Here is a 17,607-nt window from a genome sequence, read left to right on the forward strand (position 1 = left end):
AAACACTACAAGAAATCACCTGTTTAACAACGACCATAATCATCGTTAAATCCTTGTGAAAGAGGGTTTGCAACGATTTAACGACGAATCCGAATTCATCGTATATTGATCGTCGTAACTGCTAATTCGTCGTAAAATCGTTATTAATTAACGAGAAACAAGGAAACAAGTAAATGAACAAATTGCAATCTTATATATGCATTGACTATGGTATATAAACAAAGGTATGTAAATAAATTAGCAAATAAATGAACAAGTAAATGAACAAATTGCAACCTACTTCCATAAGAAGAAGAAGAAAATAAGAAGAGCCAAGTTGGTGGGTTTTGGTCACAGATGATATGATCCCTAGCAATGTCGAAGAGAAAAGCGTAATCGATAACGACTATTACATTGTTGTGAATGAGGAACATGTGGTGGATGCTGCTGCACACTTTTTAGCAAAATGCATCATGTCAAATCCCAAAGCTAAGGTATACTTGTCTCCTAGTTTCTTTCTTTGAGCATGTGTTTCTGACCCTAGTATTCACTTTGTCTACTTATAGTTTTGGTCCAAAAGTTAGTGCTCTGAGGAAGGTAGGGAAGATAGTGGATATATGGCATGCTGGGAAAATGTTTTATACATTCTTCACCTCAGAACACGCTTTTGGAGGGTATTTTTGATTTTCTAGTAATGATCTTGAGATGCTGAAACATGAATATTTCAACTGATATTTGATGGTTTTCGTTCTTCTTCAGGTTGTAAAAAGCTCGTGGTGGGCTGAAGATAGCTGCTAATTAAGGGTGTTCATGCGACCAAAAAAATTGTTCTGAGGGCTCTGTTAGGTCTAATTCGATGAAAGCAGAGATGATTCTCCACTATCATAGGTTTGTGTATCTGTGTGAGGGAATGACCTTTTTTCTTTTCTAAAGTACTAGCATTGCTTTGTGTATATAGTGTAAAAAGAGTTTGATCGAAATTGTATTTAAATTGATTTCAATTCTACATTTGTTCTTTAATTGCTTGTGTAAATAGTGCAAAAAGCGTTTGAACAAAGTTTCTTCTCTAGCACAAAAAAAATGATTTTAGGTATCAGACAAATGAAGCATAATCAAAATTAAAACGACCAAAAACAGACTTGCAAATATCAAAGTATATATCCCATGGTAATTTAAACGGATTTAGACTTACGATTAATGAGTCTCATAATACCCTCTACGGAGGAGACGCGGTCAGATTTAACTATTGTGAAGAGCCCATCCTGACTCAGTAATCCCACAACAGACCCATCCTGATCTTCTACTCCGATAACAGAAAACCACGATGCTGATACAGAAAAAAGTCTCGCAATCCATCAAACATCCTTGGCATCGATCCCACTATTCCCCACTTATTCACTTTCAAGTCATAGCCATAAACCACTCGGTGATCTGTAAGATTAGTCATTGTCCTCACCACTAAACACTTGACGTCGTAGGCCTTCACGTCCCAGGACAACATAATACTTTCGTTTACCGCCTCATTCCTGATCTGTCTTGTGAGGATCCATTTAGGATTGGTGTGGATACTTTCAAGAGTAAAAACGTAAATCATCTCCATGGTTGCCGATATCAATGTCAGGCAGTTATCGCCGACACCGAACAAGAGTTTTGTGACCGGTTCCAGGTGGGGTTTTCTCGGAATGATATACCGTGCTTGCTCAATTCTGGGATTGAAAGCTATGATACTTCTGTCGTTTCTCAACCAGTGAAGTGTGCTGTCCAAGTAAACAAGTTTCATTTCCGTCATGAGGTCACTTGAGAGGCACATGATTGTGGTTCTTGACACCAAGAATCTACGGTGTAGATCTCAAATAGATACACATTTTTGTTCGATTTGAAGTGTGGTGTGCGATTATGCATACGATTTTGAATTCCTGAGTGGTTTGATCGATTTGATCAACTGTGAACCCAGTGCATTTTGCTCTTCTCCACTCAGAGTGATTCAGGAATCAAAACTTTTTCGTGAGAGGGTTGGTGAAACAGAAACATCCATCAATCAAGAGTAGAAGAAGGCCGAAACAGTAACCAAGGATCTGGCACGACCTCTCTAAGACATCGTTGTTTAGGAATAGCCTAGAATCACCCAAAGGGTGGAAGCACACCAACGTGGAGCCACCTCTGGAGATGTGAAGCAGACTGGAATTGAGCCGGAAACGATATTCAGATTTGAATTCTAGATCTTCGGATATATGAGATTTCATAAATTTACGGGTGCATTGCATCTTTGCTAAAGATTTGGGATGTAATCTGAAGAGACAGGCAAAGATAAGATATTCATGGTCGGAGATATTAGTATTTTTTTTTGTTTAGTTTTTTTTGTTGTGTTTATTTGTTACTTCAGTTGTGTGGTTATTGTATCGTATCTTGTTATATAAGGCTTAACAAGGTTCACTTGTAATACAATGAATGAATTATAACTCAACATGAATGTGACACGTTTCAATATTTAATTCGATAATAGTACGTGTCAAATTATAATTAACAAAGTATATAAGTTAATGCACTATTAATTAAGGAAATTTTATGCAAAAGGAGATGAAAGGAAAACTAAAAAAAGAAATAAGATTTGAGATTAACTAAAAGGAAATATAACATTTTTAGATGAGAACAAGAGTAAATAAAATATTTAGTCTCTAGAATATTCTGAAAAGATCTAGAAACTTAAAAAACATACGAATTGTCATAAACCAAAAATCAGGATGTTATATTTTTTGTTGTGGAATAAAATTTCTAGTATCTCTTTGTTAAATATATGTATTTGCATGTATTCTGTAGATATTGGTTTTTTATGGAATAATTTACTGCAATTGAGAGCAATTTTTGGTGTTTGGGTTCCCCCTCCTCCCCCACCGAGTTCAGGTAGTCTATGGTTGATTTCAAAAATGTCAAGTTTGAAAAAAAAGGGAATCATATGGTTATATTTAAAGAAATAACTAATAGTGGAATTTGACATTCTTTTAAAATTTCACCATTTGAAGTGAAATATAGTGAAACAGTTTCACTGATTTTGCTGAAAAAGAAAGTAAGCTTGTTAATACAATTTTAAAGTTGTTCCTTTATGATCGTTAATAGCAACGAGTAGATAATACTGATTATGATAGTTCAAAAAATTTCACTATCAACGAGTGGAACACCAGAAAGTTAACAAAAATTTTCTATCATTCTTATTCCGTTGAATTCTATTTCGTTTATATTTGTTTATGTAATTTATTTAATAACAACCATTTACACCCAATGTAGTGAGTATAAACAGATAGTAACTCAATAAGGCATAAAAATTGGAACAAAAAAACCAGAACCATTAACCGATTATTTCGCAGAAGGAGAGGATGATGATCCGATGGAAGTCAACTTTGTGAAGGGGCAAGGTTATGTGCAGAATCGCAACTTCAACCATTTTAGGAGCCACCCAAATCTATCTTACAGAAGCAACAATGTTGAGAACACTCAGGATCAGGTCTATCCGCAGCAAGGAGTGCAGAATCAGTCAGGATTTCTGAAAAACTACTCCAACAGATTTCAAGGAAATCAGTTCATCGCCAACGAAAACTGATTCCAAGGAGAGAATCAGTAGAAACTGCCCTTCACAAACCTGCAACCTTCTTCGAGCTCTGCAAACAGCTCGCAGGATGAGCTGAAAAACTTGATGCAGCAGCTGTTGGTGAATAGCAAAAGGCATCCATGGAAATTAATGCCAAGGTGGACACCATGTACAATGATCTGAATGGCAAGTATGAAGCAGTTTAGACTTATGTGAAGAAGCTGGATGTCCAAGTTGCTCAGACTGCTTAAGCTATAAAGAGACAAGCTGGAACTCTTCCCGGCCCCGGGAAGGAGAGAATCCCAGGACTGAGTATGTGAATGTAATTGAGCTGAGGAGTGGAAAAACTCTGCAATCTGCAACACCACCTGCCGCTGAATCAGAGAAGAGAAAAGAGAAAGTCGTGGAGCAGCTGCTCCAAGGAGGAGCACCAGCGTCTAGCGTAAAAAAGACGATAAAGCATGCCTCTTTATATGGCGCACCTGCTCTAGACCGCGGAGCACCTGCTCATGACGAAGTAGAGACGATGGAGCACCCCAGACCCTCGACAGAGCACCTGCTCCGGCCGACGGCTCCAGCTAATCTTCCAGCACGAGTTTATACACCTAAGGTGCCTTACCTAGTTACACCTAAGAAGTTTCGCAAAGACTTTGAGGAGGCAAAATGCAGGAAGATTCTGAGGGATTTCACTGTGAAACTCCCCTTTGTTGATGTCGTTCAGATGATACGAGCTCTTAAGCGATACATGAAAGGGCTAGTGTCTGGAAAAGCTATTGATGCGAAGAGAGTGTGATGATGGTCTCGAAGGAGTGCAGTGCTGTATTGCAGAATAAGGTGCTGAATAAGAGGAGTGATCCTGGGAGATTTATTTTATCAGTGAAGATTGGCAACATGATTTTCGCACGTTCACTCTGCGATCTGGGTTCAAGTGTAAACTTGATGCCATATTATGTAGAAAAGCGACTGGGGTATACCAGGTTCAAACCGACAAAGACCTCGCTGATGTTCGCTGATAGGTCAACCAAATTCCCTGTTGGTATGCTTGAGGATCTACATGTTCATATAGGGGATACACTAATCCCAGAAGATTTTGTGGTTCTGGAGCTTGATGAAGAACCCAAGGACCCTTTGATATTGGGTCGATCCTTCTTATGCACACCTGGTGGAATCATCGATGTGAAAGGAGGTGTGGTGGGAGATATGATGGTGAGATTTGAGATGAACAAGCTCATGAAGAAGCCAATATTGGATGGGCATACATTTATCATAGACAGGGAACAGTCACAACAAGCCATTGGAGATAAGGACAATCTGCATTCTTTCTTCCAAAACAGAGCTGTGATTGCCCCTCCAGCGATTCAGAGGAAAGATTTTGAGATCAAACCTCAGTTGATCTCATTGGTGAAGCAGCACCTCTTCCATGGGCTCCCTTCTTATGCACAGCTGGTCTAGCTGGGAGATATGATGGTGAGGTTTGAGATGAACAAGCTCCTCAAGAAGCCAATGCTGGATGGGCAGACATTTGTCATAAATGATGGTTTGACATTGCTGGTGAGGTATCTGAGGAGGTGTTAGCCATTGATCCGTTGGAAGTGGCACTGACAAAAGCCGAAGGGGTTTAGTCCTTGGAGCGAACTGCGAGCTCCAAAACTGGAACTTTAATCCCTCCATGCAGGGTTAAGGTACGCGTTTCTAGGATCAAATTCGACATACCGTGTGATAGTGAACTCTGAATTGAACAATGTAAAGAATGTCTTGCTTCTTTGTGAACTTAGAATGTATAGAAAAGCTCTAGGGTATTCCCTTGATGACATTCCCGAGATTTTCTCCAGATCTTTGCATGCATAGAACACATCTAGAAGATATTTTTATGACTTTTGTAAAACATCAGAGGAGGTTAAACCTAATTCTAAAAGATGATGTTAAGAAGGAGAAGATGAAACTTCTAGAGGCTGGTGTGATTTATGTTATTTCAGATAGTAATTACGTTAGTCCGGTTCATATAGTTCCTAAGACAGATGGCATCACTGTGATCAAAAATGATAGGAATGAATTGATACCGACTAGAAATGTTATGGGGCATCTAATGTGCATAGATTACAGGAAAATAAATGTTGTAACTTGCAAGGATCATTTCCCTTTGCCATTTATTGATCAGATGCTTGAAAGATTGGTTAACCATCCTTACTACTGCTTTTTAGATGCCTATTCAGGTTTCTTTCAGATCCCAATCCACCTAGACGACCAGGAAAAAACGACATTCACATGTCCTTATGGCACTTTTGTTTACCGAAGAATGTCATTTGGCTTGTGCAATACCCCGACGACTTTCCAACGCTGCATGATGTCCATTTTACCAATCTGATTGAGGACATAATGAAGTTTTCATGGACGATTTATCCGTCTGTGGAATCTCATTTTCTGTCTGTTTGTCTAATTTGTGCAGGGTCTTGCAGCAGTTTGAGGAGAAGCATCTGGTGCTCAACTGGGAGAAATGACATTTCATGGTGAGAGACAGAATCGTGCTGGGATATAAAATCTCAGAGAAGGGGATCAAAGAGGACAAAGCAAAGATCGAGGTTATGATGAGTTTGCAGCCGCCAACTACAGTCAAAGCGATCCACAGTTTTCTTGGTCATGCTGGGTTTTACAGATGGTTTATTAAGGATTTCTCGAAGATTGTCAGACCTCTGACGCAGCTGCTCTGCAAGGAGGTGAAGTCTGAGTTTGATGATGCATGTTTGGAGGCATTCCATACGATCAAAGGAGTCTTGATCAGCGCTTCAATTATTAAGCCACCAGATTGGGATCTGCCCTTCGAGGTGATGACGGATGCTAGTGATTATGCCGTGGGAGCAGTTCTGTGACAGAAAAAAAAAAAGAAGCTCCACGTCATCTACTATGCCAGTTGAACCCTCGACGATGCTCATTGTAGATATGCTAAAAATGAGAAAGAGGCAGTGGTTTTTGCTTTTGAGAAGTTCAGATCCTACTTTGTGGGATCAAAGGTAGTTGTCCACACAGACTATGCTGCACTGAAGTATCTGTTGACGAAAAAGGATGCCAAACCGAGGCTCCTTAGATGGATCCTCTTGTTGCAAGAGTTTGACCTGGAGATTAAGGATAAAAAGGGGATCGAAAACGGTGTTGCAGACCACCTTTCAAGACTGAAGGTTGATGATGACATTCCTCTAGATGACAGCCTCCCTGATGAACAAGTTTACCCCATTGATGTTTATGGGTTCGGCGAGCACCTGCTCTAACCTGTAGCACCTGCTTCGACAAACTTTTGCAACTCAGTAGATATCAATCGACAACCCAATTTTCCTTGGTTTGAGGAAATCGTAAACTACCTTGCTGCAGAGCAGGAACCTGTGGATTTCGTGAAAAACAAGAAGAAGGAATTTCTCAAGGATATAAGGCACTATTTTTGGGATGAGCCTCACTTGTACAAGCATTTCTCTGATAGAATTTTCAGGAGATGTGTAGCTGATGAGGAAATACCAGGAGTCCTGTTTCATTGCCATGGTTCCCCTTATGCTGGTCACTCCGCCATTTTCAAAACGGTGTCAAAGATTCTTCAGGCTGGGTATTAGTGGCCTACTATGTTCCGAGATGCACAGAGATTTATCTCTAGGTGTGACACATGCCAGCAAAAAGGGAGCATAAGCAAGAGAAATGAGATGCCGCAGAAATTCATTCTGGAAGTGAAAAATTTTGATGTGTGGGGGATCGATTTCTTGGGACCATTCTCATCCTCTTATGGCAATGAGTACATCTTAGTGGGAGTTTTCTATGGGTCTATGTGGGTCGAAGCATTAGCTAGCCCTACGAATGATGCAAGAGTGGTGGTTAAGATGTTCAAATCTGTCATCTTTTCAAGGTTTGGTGTGCCGAGAGTGGTCATTAGCGAAGGAGGTTCTCACTTCATCTACAAGGTCTTCGAAAATATGCTGAAGAAGAATGGTGTAAAGCATAAGATGACAGCTCCATAACATCCTAAGACAAGTGGGCAAGTAGAGATCTCCAACAGGGAGATCAAAAATATTCTGCAGAAAACTGTGAGCACCACAATGAAGGATTGGTCGGTAAAGGTTGATGATACTATTTGGACATATAGGACAGCTTACAAGACACTTTTGGGGACTACACCATTTCACTTTGTGTATGGGAAAGCATGTCATCTCCCATTGGAACTCGAGTACAAAGCTGTCTGGACAGTGAAGTTGTTAAATTTCGATGTCAAAAGTGCTCATGAAAGAAGAATGATGCAGCTGCACGAGCTGGAAGAAATTAGGCACCTGGCTTATGAAAACTCAAATATTTAAAAAGAGAGAACCAAAGCTTTTCATGACAAGAAGATACTCAACAGAAGTTTTGCACTAAACGATCAAGTGTTGCTGTTTAATTCTCGGCTAAAGCTTTTTCCTGGGAAGCTGAGATCAAGATGATCTGGACCATTCACCATCAATGAGGTTCGACCATACGGAGCTTTAGTGCTGCTGGACACTAGAGGAGGGGAGTTTGTAGTCAACAGCCAGAGGTTGAAGCCATACCTTGCTGGTCAAAATATCGCAGAAGGTGAATCACTCACCCTAAGCGACGCTGCTCAAGCCTAAATGGCCAGCTAAGTCAAGCTAGTGACTTAAACCAAGCCTTTGGTGGGAGACAACCCACCGGTAAGAGTCTCTAACTTTGTATCTTTCATTTCTTAGCAACCAGCAGGAGCACCTGCTCCACCTGCTGAGTTAGCTGCTCGAATCGTGAAATTAACAAAGGAGCAACCCCCCTTTGTGTTGGAGAACCTGCTCCACGGGGTGCTCGCCATGGAGAAGAGCGACGAGGGAGCATCCTATCCCATTTGGAACACCTGCTCAGCCAGGTAAGTTTCAAGGGTGCTCCACGCGGCCCAGGTAAGTTTTTCGGGGATTTAGGGATGAAAGGGAAAATAAGGACCGAATTGGCAATTCTTAAAGAGATTTAAACCAAAATCTCTTTAACCTAACCGATTTTCCCTTTAAAAACCATCCTCACCTTTCTTCTCCATACTCGACATCCTCCTTCTTCATCGCCATTGAAACTCTTTCGAGAAAAATCCCCAAAAACTCATTTTTTTCAATTCATCACCAAATCAAACGATTTTTGGGTCCAACCTGGTCGGATTTTTGGGTCCAACCTGGTCGGATTTTTGTGCTTAATCTGATTCTGTATTCAATTCCATCACCCAAGCAAGGTATATCTTGAAAAATCCCTTTTACAGGAGCGGCATCGATTTTGAAAAGGAGTTTTACTTTGCCTGATTATAGATTTCATTATTTGCATGTGCTTTAAGTGATTTGTAGTTCCAAGAGTATATTTATCTGATATAATTTGCTCAAAAATTGTAACATGCAAGTAATGTGTGGGATTGTTTGCAAAGGTTTAATGGCTTATTTCTCTCTTGTGTTTGTTGGTTTTGTAGAACATGCCTCCCAAAACCATGTACATGCGCAACAAGAAGAATAAGAATGCCGACAGCGATGAACGCGACCCTGCTCTGTATCCATGGCTCAGACCGTAAGGCGAACAGATTGTCTTGCTTGATGCCGATTTACCGGAGAATTTCGACACTCACTAGGATCAGACAGATGCTTTCTACTACAACAAGATGTTGAGTGTGGAGATGGAGCCAACTTTAGTGATGTGCACAGACAGTATCTTGGAGCAAGTGAGCAGCATCCTGCTCAAAGCCAAACTCATGACGTTTGCGTTGGAGACGGACGTACTGTATCCAGATTTTTTCCGTCAGTGCCTTGCATCAGCAAAGCTCGAATACGCGAATCCCGCCAAGCCGAAGTTTGCAGAAGCGACTTTCTCCTCTTTGCCAGAAGAAGGAGACACAACATGTCGATGGTGGATTTCTGTAAGACATACAGGTTTCACGAGGAGGACACAGAGATCACATTCCCGAAGTTCAACATCGCAAAAAAATTCTGGCAAACCATCGCCTCAGGACAGTACAAATCCAACTCGGCCAGCCAGTCTCTCATTCGACATCCAGCTGTGCGCATTTGCGCAAGGATCTACAGCCAGATGCTTTTCAACAGAGACTCGGGTAACAAAGTGCCTCTTAACGTGCTGATGATGCTTTATTTTGGCTGTGGTGACTTGGTTGCAGATTCCTATGGAGCACAGGTTCTAGTCGAGCATCAGGTCAACCTCGTAATCCAGTTCGCCTTGACCATCTGTGCGGTGAAAAACAAGGCGCGAAGCGGACAATCCAACAAGGAACACATCGGCACCCTCTTCACCAACATCTTATAGCACTAACAGGTTCCGCTTGAAAATTCCACCTGCATCGACAAGAAGAGGGTGATGGATACAGCTCACCTGATAAGTGCCGGAATCCTCAGGGATGCAAACACCTACTGCTTCAAAGGTGTATACGTGAACACTCAGCACTGTCTCCTTCTGGATCCAGCCATCACGCAGCTAAACTCTGAGAGCGATCTCAAGTTTTCGCAAGGGATCCCGCTCTTATCAGATGTCCCCCACAGCGATGCTCCTGCTCATGATCATGCCAGCACCTCGCAGCAGCCACAGCCTTCTCTGGGAGACGAGAAGATGTCATTCTACACCTCAGCGGACACAGTCCAGTTTGACCTTCCACATATTTCCGACGACCTAGGCGAGGCTGAGTACAGGCGTTGGATGATAGCATCGACGAAGAAGAACAACAGCCTCAAGAGGGTCATGCAGATGCTTACCCGAGGGTGTCATGGCAGCACAGAGACAACAGCCAGGTCTCCGGAGAAGCATCCGAGACGCAAACATCGCACCCGGTCAATTTGGGAGTGAGAGCCCGGATGACACCACCACTCACTGATCTCTAGTAAAACCTCTCTACCATCATTGTATTATTCGCCTTTATCTTTTTACTGTTTTGACAAGATCATTCTCTAACTTGTTAGTATACCAGGGATGGTGTATGATAAGTCCGGGGGAGGGTACTTGTCTGCATGTTATCTTTTGCCTTTTTCCTTTTTCTTATTGATTCACTTAGGTATCTTTCATTTTTTTTCTTTATTGAGTCAGTTTGTCATATGAGTCAAAGTCAAAACTTGTGGGAGCTATGACCAAATATGTGATGAGTTTAGACCATTTGTGAACTTTGACCATCTTTCTAGTGACCATTGCTGCAAAACAAAGAGTGCAAGGACGATCTGGGGCCTTTTCACACTCAGATCTTTTCCTCTTCAGAACATTTTCTACTCTATCGAGGTTTCATCAGAAAGACAGTAAACTCTATCTTATCTGGACTAATTTGGACTTCAAATCTTCTTGTTTCAGGCATTAGGATAAAAAACGACTTACATGATATATTCAGGATTTCTTATCCTTTTGCCACTCTTGCTGATCCTGAATAGCTGGCTCACTTTTAGCTAGTACCCATCCCTGTACTTTAACTCCTTTGAGACCTCTTGCATTCGTGTTATGTCTCTCATATGTGCAGCTATGTGCAAAAGGGTTGGGGAGAACAGGATTGACGCAACCTTTAACTCACTCTTGCTGGAGATCGTGAGTATAGAAGGAGGACAGAGCACATGCTCTATCATCGAGCACTTGCTCTGAGAAAAGTTCAGAAAAAGTCCATGTCTACCGTTTGAGGTACAATGTCTGTAATTTCAAAATTTTCTCGCATTACAGGGACACACATACAATTATGTAGAGCCCCCTTCATCCTTCCCAAATTCTCACCATTTAAAAAAAAATCAAAACAGAAAAAGTTCAAGGATGAAGGGAGGTGCGTTAGTAACTCAAAATTGTGTCCCTTAGCACTCGATGGACCCTATGGAGGGAGGAGCCGAGTTTGGAAACCTGAGTTGTAAGAGCAAAGAGTGATTACGGTCTTCTGAGTTTTTGCGAGTTCCCACCATTGTCCAATCACTCTTTTGAAACAAGGTTTTGGTTTGTTTGAGGACAATAAAGATCCTAGTCCGGGAGAGTTGATAAGTGGAGATTTTGACTCATTCTAACCTGTGTACACTGATCTTTTTAGGAGTATTTGGAGTCTTTTTCAGGTTGTTTCAGGTAACTAGGAGGCTTTAGGTAAGGATTAGAGCAACTGGGCCCATTGGAGCAAAAAGGAGCTGAAGCTGAGCAAAAGAGCCCAATTCATACGTAGATCGATCATCCTTAGTCGGGAGAACCTGCTCCCGACTAACCCCTTTCGTGGAGCACCTTCTCCAACATCCAGAGAAAAATAAGGAAACTGATTTTACCTAGTTCTCAAACGTGCTGGAAGGGAAATAAAAGACTAGAGCTGCCTATTTTGATCCGTACGCTTTTCTTGACATTTTCTATACGTTTTGAGAGTTTTGCTTGTAAGATTTGGGAGAAGAATCACTGCTACACTTGAGAAGAATTCTGAACCCTCTTGATACATATGATTAATTACGAATTTCTTTTCATCCTGTATTTTTGTTCTTTTCGCCATGTCTGAGTAGATCTCTTAGCTAGATTAGGGCGTTCAAAGGATTTCAATGAGTTAGTGATAAAATGCAAATAGAGATTAATTAGAATTGTTTTCACCATAGTTGTTCTTAATTCTTAGGTTGAACTGATCACTCAATCTACGATCTTAGGTTAACTTATTCATCAAAAGTATAATAGGTTGCTAGAACAAACATTTGTCAGCAATTTGTCCTTAGCCAATGACAGTTGATGTTAAGGCAAATTGTGAATATCAAACCCACTTGTTAATGCTTGCCTGCGTATTCTACATTCAACCGATATTTTAGAATATAGGTCCTTACACAAAGTTGTTGATACCACGACAGTGGATCGGTATCCATTCATGTTTGAGTTCGAGAATTGCATTTATTTGTGTCCTGAATAGTCGTTTGATTTCTATCTCTGAAATTCCTGCGAATGGCCTTACTCTAGTGCTTTGTTTCATTGAATTTTAAATCGTTAATTACATTCTCTTGCGTGTTACATTAAAACCCCAACAACCATTTTCGTTTTCAGCTTTTTTTCAACCCTCGTAGAGTCATAGAGTAACACTGGTCCTCTGGATTTCGAATCTTTTGTACTACAATCTCAGGCTGTTCTATTGCAGTAGAAACTAAGAGATAACTTCCAGTGAATCAAACACCAGAAAGTTAACAAAAGTTTTCTGTCATTATTATTCCGCTGAATTCTATTTCGTTTATTTTTGTTTATGTAATTTGTTTAATAACAACCGTTTACACCCAATGTAGTGAGTATAAACAGAGAGTAACTCAATAAGGCATAAAAAATTGGAAACAAAAACCAGAACCAACCCGAATTAACCGATTATTTCGGTACCTATATGGAACCTACCCAAAATACCCAGAACTGATATGTTTCTACCTACCGAACTGAATACCCGAATGTCCATGGCTAATTAAGAGGTCATAAATATACATCAGTTTAATATAAATAAAAAATATCACATCAGAATAATACAAAATAGTTTGTATGAAATATGGTATGTAATTTTATCTAACATAAGATTATATGAAATCGAAAAAACAAATAAAGAGAGAAAACAAATTATCTGAAATTGGCAGGAAATGAGAAGAATTCGATTGATGAGAAAAAATAGCAGAGAGATAAAAAGAGAGGCGGCGTAGAAAGATTGAAGAAAAATACCTTAATGACTTATACGCGGGCCTAAAATTTACAATATATATCCATTGGTTGGTTTTTATTTCAATTTCTTTTGGTTTAGCAACAATATATATCAAATTGCAGCCTTATATATGCTACCTTATTGGTCGTACTCTCTCTTTTATTTTATTAATCTTCTGGAATAAACGGATGTGAGAGAGATGGCTGGGTGCATATGCAACTCGTCGTCATTAATCATGCTCCTTCGACGACTTATCTTTTCAACTTCGTTGTTCTTAACGTGTTAAGTCACCTTCAGATGTATCATTGGTCTAACCAAAGTGTAAATTCTGGCAAAGATACCGGTGGTGGTCTGGTGTTGTTTGCTAGTTTTTTCTCCATCATAACTTCTATAGTTAGTTTAGAGGTAGTTTCCAGTGGTAATCATGGTCGTATGGTGATTTATTGTTACGTTGTATAAATCTTAACGGATTTATCATGGCACTAATACACTAAGGATGGCTTCACAACCAAAAAGATGTGATAAGTTGATTTCAAATAGAAGAAGAATCAAAGTATATAGATTTCAATTTTTAATTTTTAATTTTTAATTATTTATAGTAGTTTTTTTATGAGTTTGGAGCTTAAATTCGCTTATGCTTGATTTGGATTTGATTTCATCATAATTCAGTTGAATTGAAAATCATTAATTTGAGATTAAGTCGTGGAAATCGTTAATTGGTTAAGTGTTGACTGTATCGCCATTTTCAATTGGGGAAGAAAATTGACTGGACTGATCTTGAGCCGATTTTTTTAAAAAATTGAAATTTTATTAATAAAGTTCGACCATTTCAAAAATTTTGAGACTTTTGAGCCGATCTTCAAAAATTAGGTGGCAGTTTTTTTTTAATTCCGTCCTACGCAGTTCTAGATGGATTTAGGCTGTACTAGGCGGTAAAAATTTGGAAAACTGCCTAAAAACACCGTCTAGCATCTAGTTGCGGCGGTCATCTATTGCCTAGCGCCTAATCGGCCATCTAGGCGGCTAGGCGGCCAATTTTTTTGACATAAAAATAAGGAAAGGAAATAAATTATGCAAGTAAATGAAAATGTAACGTTATATATGAATTGACTATATTATGTAAATAAAGGTATACATAAATAAACTAGCAAGTAAATGAACATATTGTAATCTTATATATGTTAATAAAAGTATGTAAATAATGGTTTTGTTAAACTTAGTATTTTATTATTTAATCAAGGTGTGTTGTATTTTGAATCAAAAAATTTTTTTATGAATTATCCAGTATTAATTTATAGAGTTTTTATGTAAATATAATTCATAAATCTACACAATTTTGTTATCTATAACACCCATTGGTCCATTGATTTATATCTGAATCAAAACACGTACAGAAAGTTAGAACACATTCTGAGGTCCTGAATCCACTAACATACAATCGAAAATCTGAAATATATGGATTTTGTTTTTATGATTATTACACCATCAGTATTTGTAAACACAATTTTAGTTCAGTACCCTAACCTGATGATACTAGATCTCTTCATCTCACACTAATGTTTCAAGTGGACATGAGGTTGACCAGGAATCCTACAAAGTTTAAACTTGAACACAATATTACCTTGACCTCCTCTCTCTTTCCAATAATCCTTAACCCAATACAACCCATCATAAAATACACCTTCTTTCCTCTCTGTTTCAATTTCTTCTCTCCACATATCACTCTCACTGGTGTCTTTTCCTTCATGCTATTAGCTAAAGCCTCATTGCCATTAACCAGCTGCTGATCTTTAACTACTTTATAATCCTTGCTCATCATGTAACCCCCTTCTCCGGTGTAAATGATCACATCAGACACGAATCTGTCGTTGTAACCATTATCTTCAGATGATACAATGCTCGTAGCTAGTTTAAAGTTTCTTCTATGCATGTAATCAATCCCTCCCATGATGTCGGGTATGTTTGAGGGTATGTTTCTTCACCTGGGAACACGCTTTTGGGGGGTATGTTTGATTTTCTAGTAATGATCTTGAGATGTTGAAAGATGAATATTTCAACTGATATTTGGTGGTTTTTGTTCTTCTTCAGGTTGTACGAAGCTCGTGGTGCGCTGAAGATAGCTGCTAATTAAGGGTGTTCATGCGACCATAAAAGTTGTTCTTAGGGCTCTAGGAGGTCTATTTCAATGAAAGCAGAGATGATTATCCATTATCATAAGGTTTGTGTATCTGTGTGAGGGAATGACCTTTTTTCTTTTCTCAAGTACTATAATTGCTTTGTGTAAATAGTGTAAAAAGACTTTGATCGCAATTGTATTTTAATTGATTTCATTCTACATTTGTTCTTTAATTGCTTGTGTAAATAGTGCAAAAAGCGTTTGAACAAAGTTTCTTCTCTAGCCCAGAAAAAAATGATTTTAGGTATGAGACAGATGAAGCATAATTAAATTTAAACCGACCAAAAACAGACTTGCAAATATCAATGACATATATAGCCCATGTTAAATTTAACGGATTTAGACTCATATATTACGATTAATGTGTCTCATAATATCTTCTACGGAGGAGACGCGGTCAGATTTAACTATTGTTAAGAGCCTATCCTGATTCAGTAATCTGATAACAGACCCATCATGATCTTGTACTCCGGTAACAGAAGACCACGATGGCATCGATCCCACTATTGCACATCATTGGCATTGATCCCACTATTGCCCACTTATTCACTCTCAAGTCGTAGACATAAACCATTCGGTGATTTGTAAGATTAGTCATCGTCCTCACCACTAAACACTTGCCGTTGTACGCCTCCATGTCCCAGAACAACGTAATACTTTCGTTTACCACCTCGTTCCTGATCTGGCTTGTGAGGATCCATTTAGGATTGGTGTGGATACTTTCAAGGGAAAAAACGTAAATCATCTCCCTGGTTTCCGAGCAAGAGTTTTGTGCCCGGCTCCGGGTGGGGTTTGCTCGGAATGATATACCGTGCTTCCTCGATTCTGGGATTGAAAGCAATGATACTTTCATCGTTTCTCAACGAGTGAAGTGTGCTGTCCAAGTAAACATGTTTCATTTCTGTCAACCAGTGAAGTGTGGTTTGATTGAATAGATCAACTGTGAACTCAATGCATTTTGGTCTTCTCCACTCAGATTGATTCAGGAATCGAAACCTTTTCGTGAGGGGTTTGGTGACGCAGAAACATCCATCAATCAAGAGTAGGAGAAGGCCGGAACAGTAACCGAGGATATGGCACGACCTCTCTAAGACATCGTTGTTTAGGAATAGCCTAGAATCACCCAAAGGGTTGAAGCACACAAACGTGGAGCCACATCTGGAAATGTGAGGCAGACTGGACTTGAACCGGAAAAGATATTCAGATTTGAATTTTGGATCTTCGGATATATGAGATTTCATAAATTTACAGGTGCATTGCATCTTTGCCAAAGATTTGGGAATTAATCTGAAGAGAATGTCATTGAGGACATGCAAAGATAAGATATTAATGGTCGGAGATATTAGATTTTTTTTTGTTTAATCTTTTTGTTGTTGTTATTTGTTACTTGAGTTGTGTGGTTATTGTATCTTATCTTATTATAATGAATGAATTATAACTCAACATGATTGTGACACGTTTCAATATCTAATTCGATAATAGTACTTTTCAAATTATAATTAACAAAGTAAATAAGTTAATGCACTATTAATTAAGGAAATTTTATGCAAATGTAGAAGACAATGGTTAAATGTGGATACCATTGAACATTAAAGAAGTAACTAAACCTAGAGGTGGAGCTAATAGTAAATTTTATTGGGGTCATAATAAACAAATTTGATATATATTACCATAATTTAAAAGTAAATAAGTTTATATATTGCATTAATTAATTAATGAAAGTTCATGCCAAAAAAAAAGGAAATGGTAAAAAAAGAATATTGTTGAAGATTAACCAAAGGCGGAGTTAACAATAATTTTTATATGGGTCATAATAAACAAATTTGATATATATTACCATAATTTGAAAGTTTGAACACAAATTTATTGGGGTCAAACATTAGGTTTAACAAAACATGTCAGTCTATTAAACAGATAGAAAGTATGTTGATAACACTGTATTTGTACCCATTTTCATCATTAATTTTAAATGTTTTTTCAAAGGTTTTAATCAGTTTTAGAAATTTTTATTATGATTTTTATGTATTTTTAGTTTCAAGGCTCTTTTCAGGAAACTTAGGGAAATTGATGGCAAAATGGAAGAAATCCACATTTTTAGCTCAGAGTTAGACCGTCAGAAGTTCAACCTCAAATAAAGACTTGCTCACCGTCTGATCCAGCTCAAATTTGGCGACAATCAAGAGGAGACAACCATCTTTCCATAGCACTTTACATCACGAAGATCCAACGGTG

General features: G+C 38.9%; 3 protein-coding genes across 3 annotated transcripts; 1 reads left to right on the forward strand and 2 right to left on the reverse strand.

The window, feature by feature from the left end:
• Window positions 1-1,279: 1,279 nt before the first annotated feature.
• On the reverse strand, window positions 1,280-2,279 carry LOC18010372 (putative F-box/kelch-repeat protein At1g20790; the record flags this gene model as incomplete). Its single annotated transcript, XM_024150712.1, is given in 3 exon segments — window positions 1,280-1,806; window positions 1,809-1,814; window positions 2,009-2,279. Coding segments are annotated over 3 exon segments (804 nt in total), but the record flags the coding sequence as incomplete, so codon positions are not given.
• A 2,078-nt stretch (window positions 2,280-4,357) lies between these two features.
• LOC112082990 lies at window positions 4,358-5,014 on the forward strand. Its single transcript, XM_024150713.1, has one exon. The coding sequence runs from the start codon at window positions 4,358-4,360 to the stop codon at window positions 5,012-5,014; it is 657 nt and encodes a 218-aa protein (XP_024006481.1).
• Window positions 5,015-15,829: 10,815 nt separating this feature from the next.
• Window positions 15,830-16,274, reverse strand: LOC18010373 (putative F-box/kelch-repeat protein At1g20790). Its single transcript, XM_006393396.2, has 2 exons — window positions 16,186-16,274; window positions 15,830-16,094 (listed from the first exon to the last, which is right to left on the reverse strand). Exons 1-2 carry the CDS (start codon window positions 16,272-16,274, stop codon window positions 15,830-15,832), a joined length of 354 nt encoding a protein of 117 aa, XP_006393458.2.
• Between the last annotated feature and the right edge of the window lie 1,333 nt (window positions 16,275-17,607).

This window comes from Eutrema salsugineum, unplaced genomic scaffold (genome assembly GCF_000478725.1).
Source record: "Eutrema salsugineum unplaced genomic scaffold, Eutsalg1_0 scaffold_7, whole genome shotgun sequence".
Classification (NCBI taxonomy): domain Eukaryota; kingdom Viridiplantae; phylum Streptophyta; class Magnoliopsida; order Brassicales; family Brassicaceae; genus Eutrema; species Eutrema salsugineum.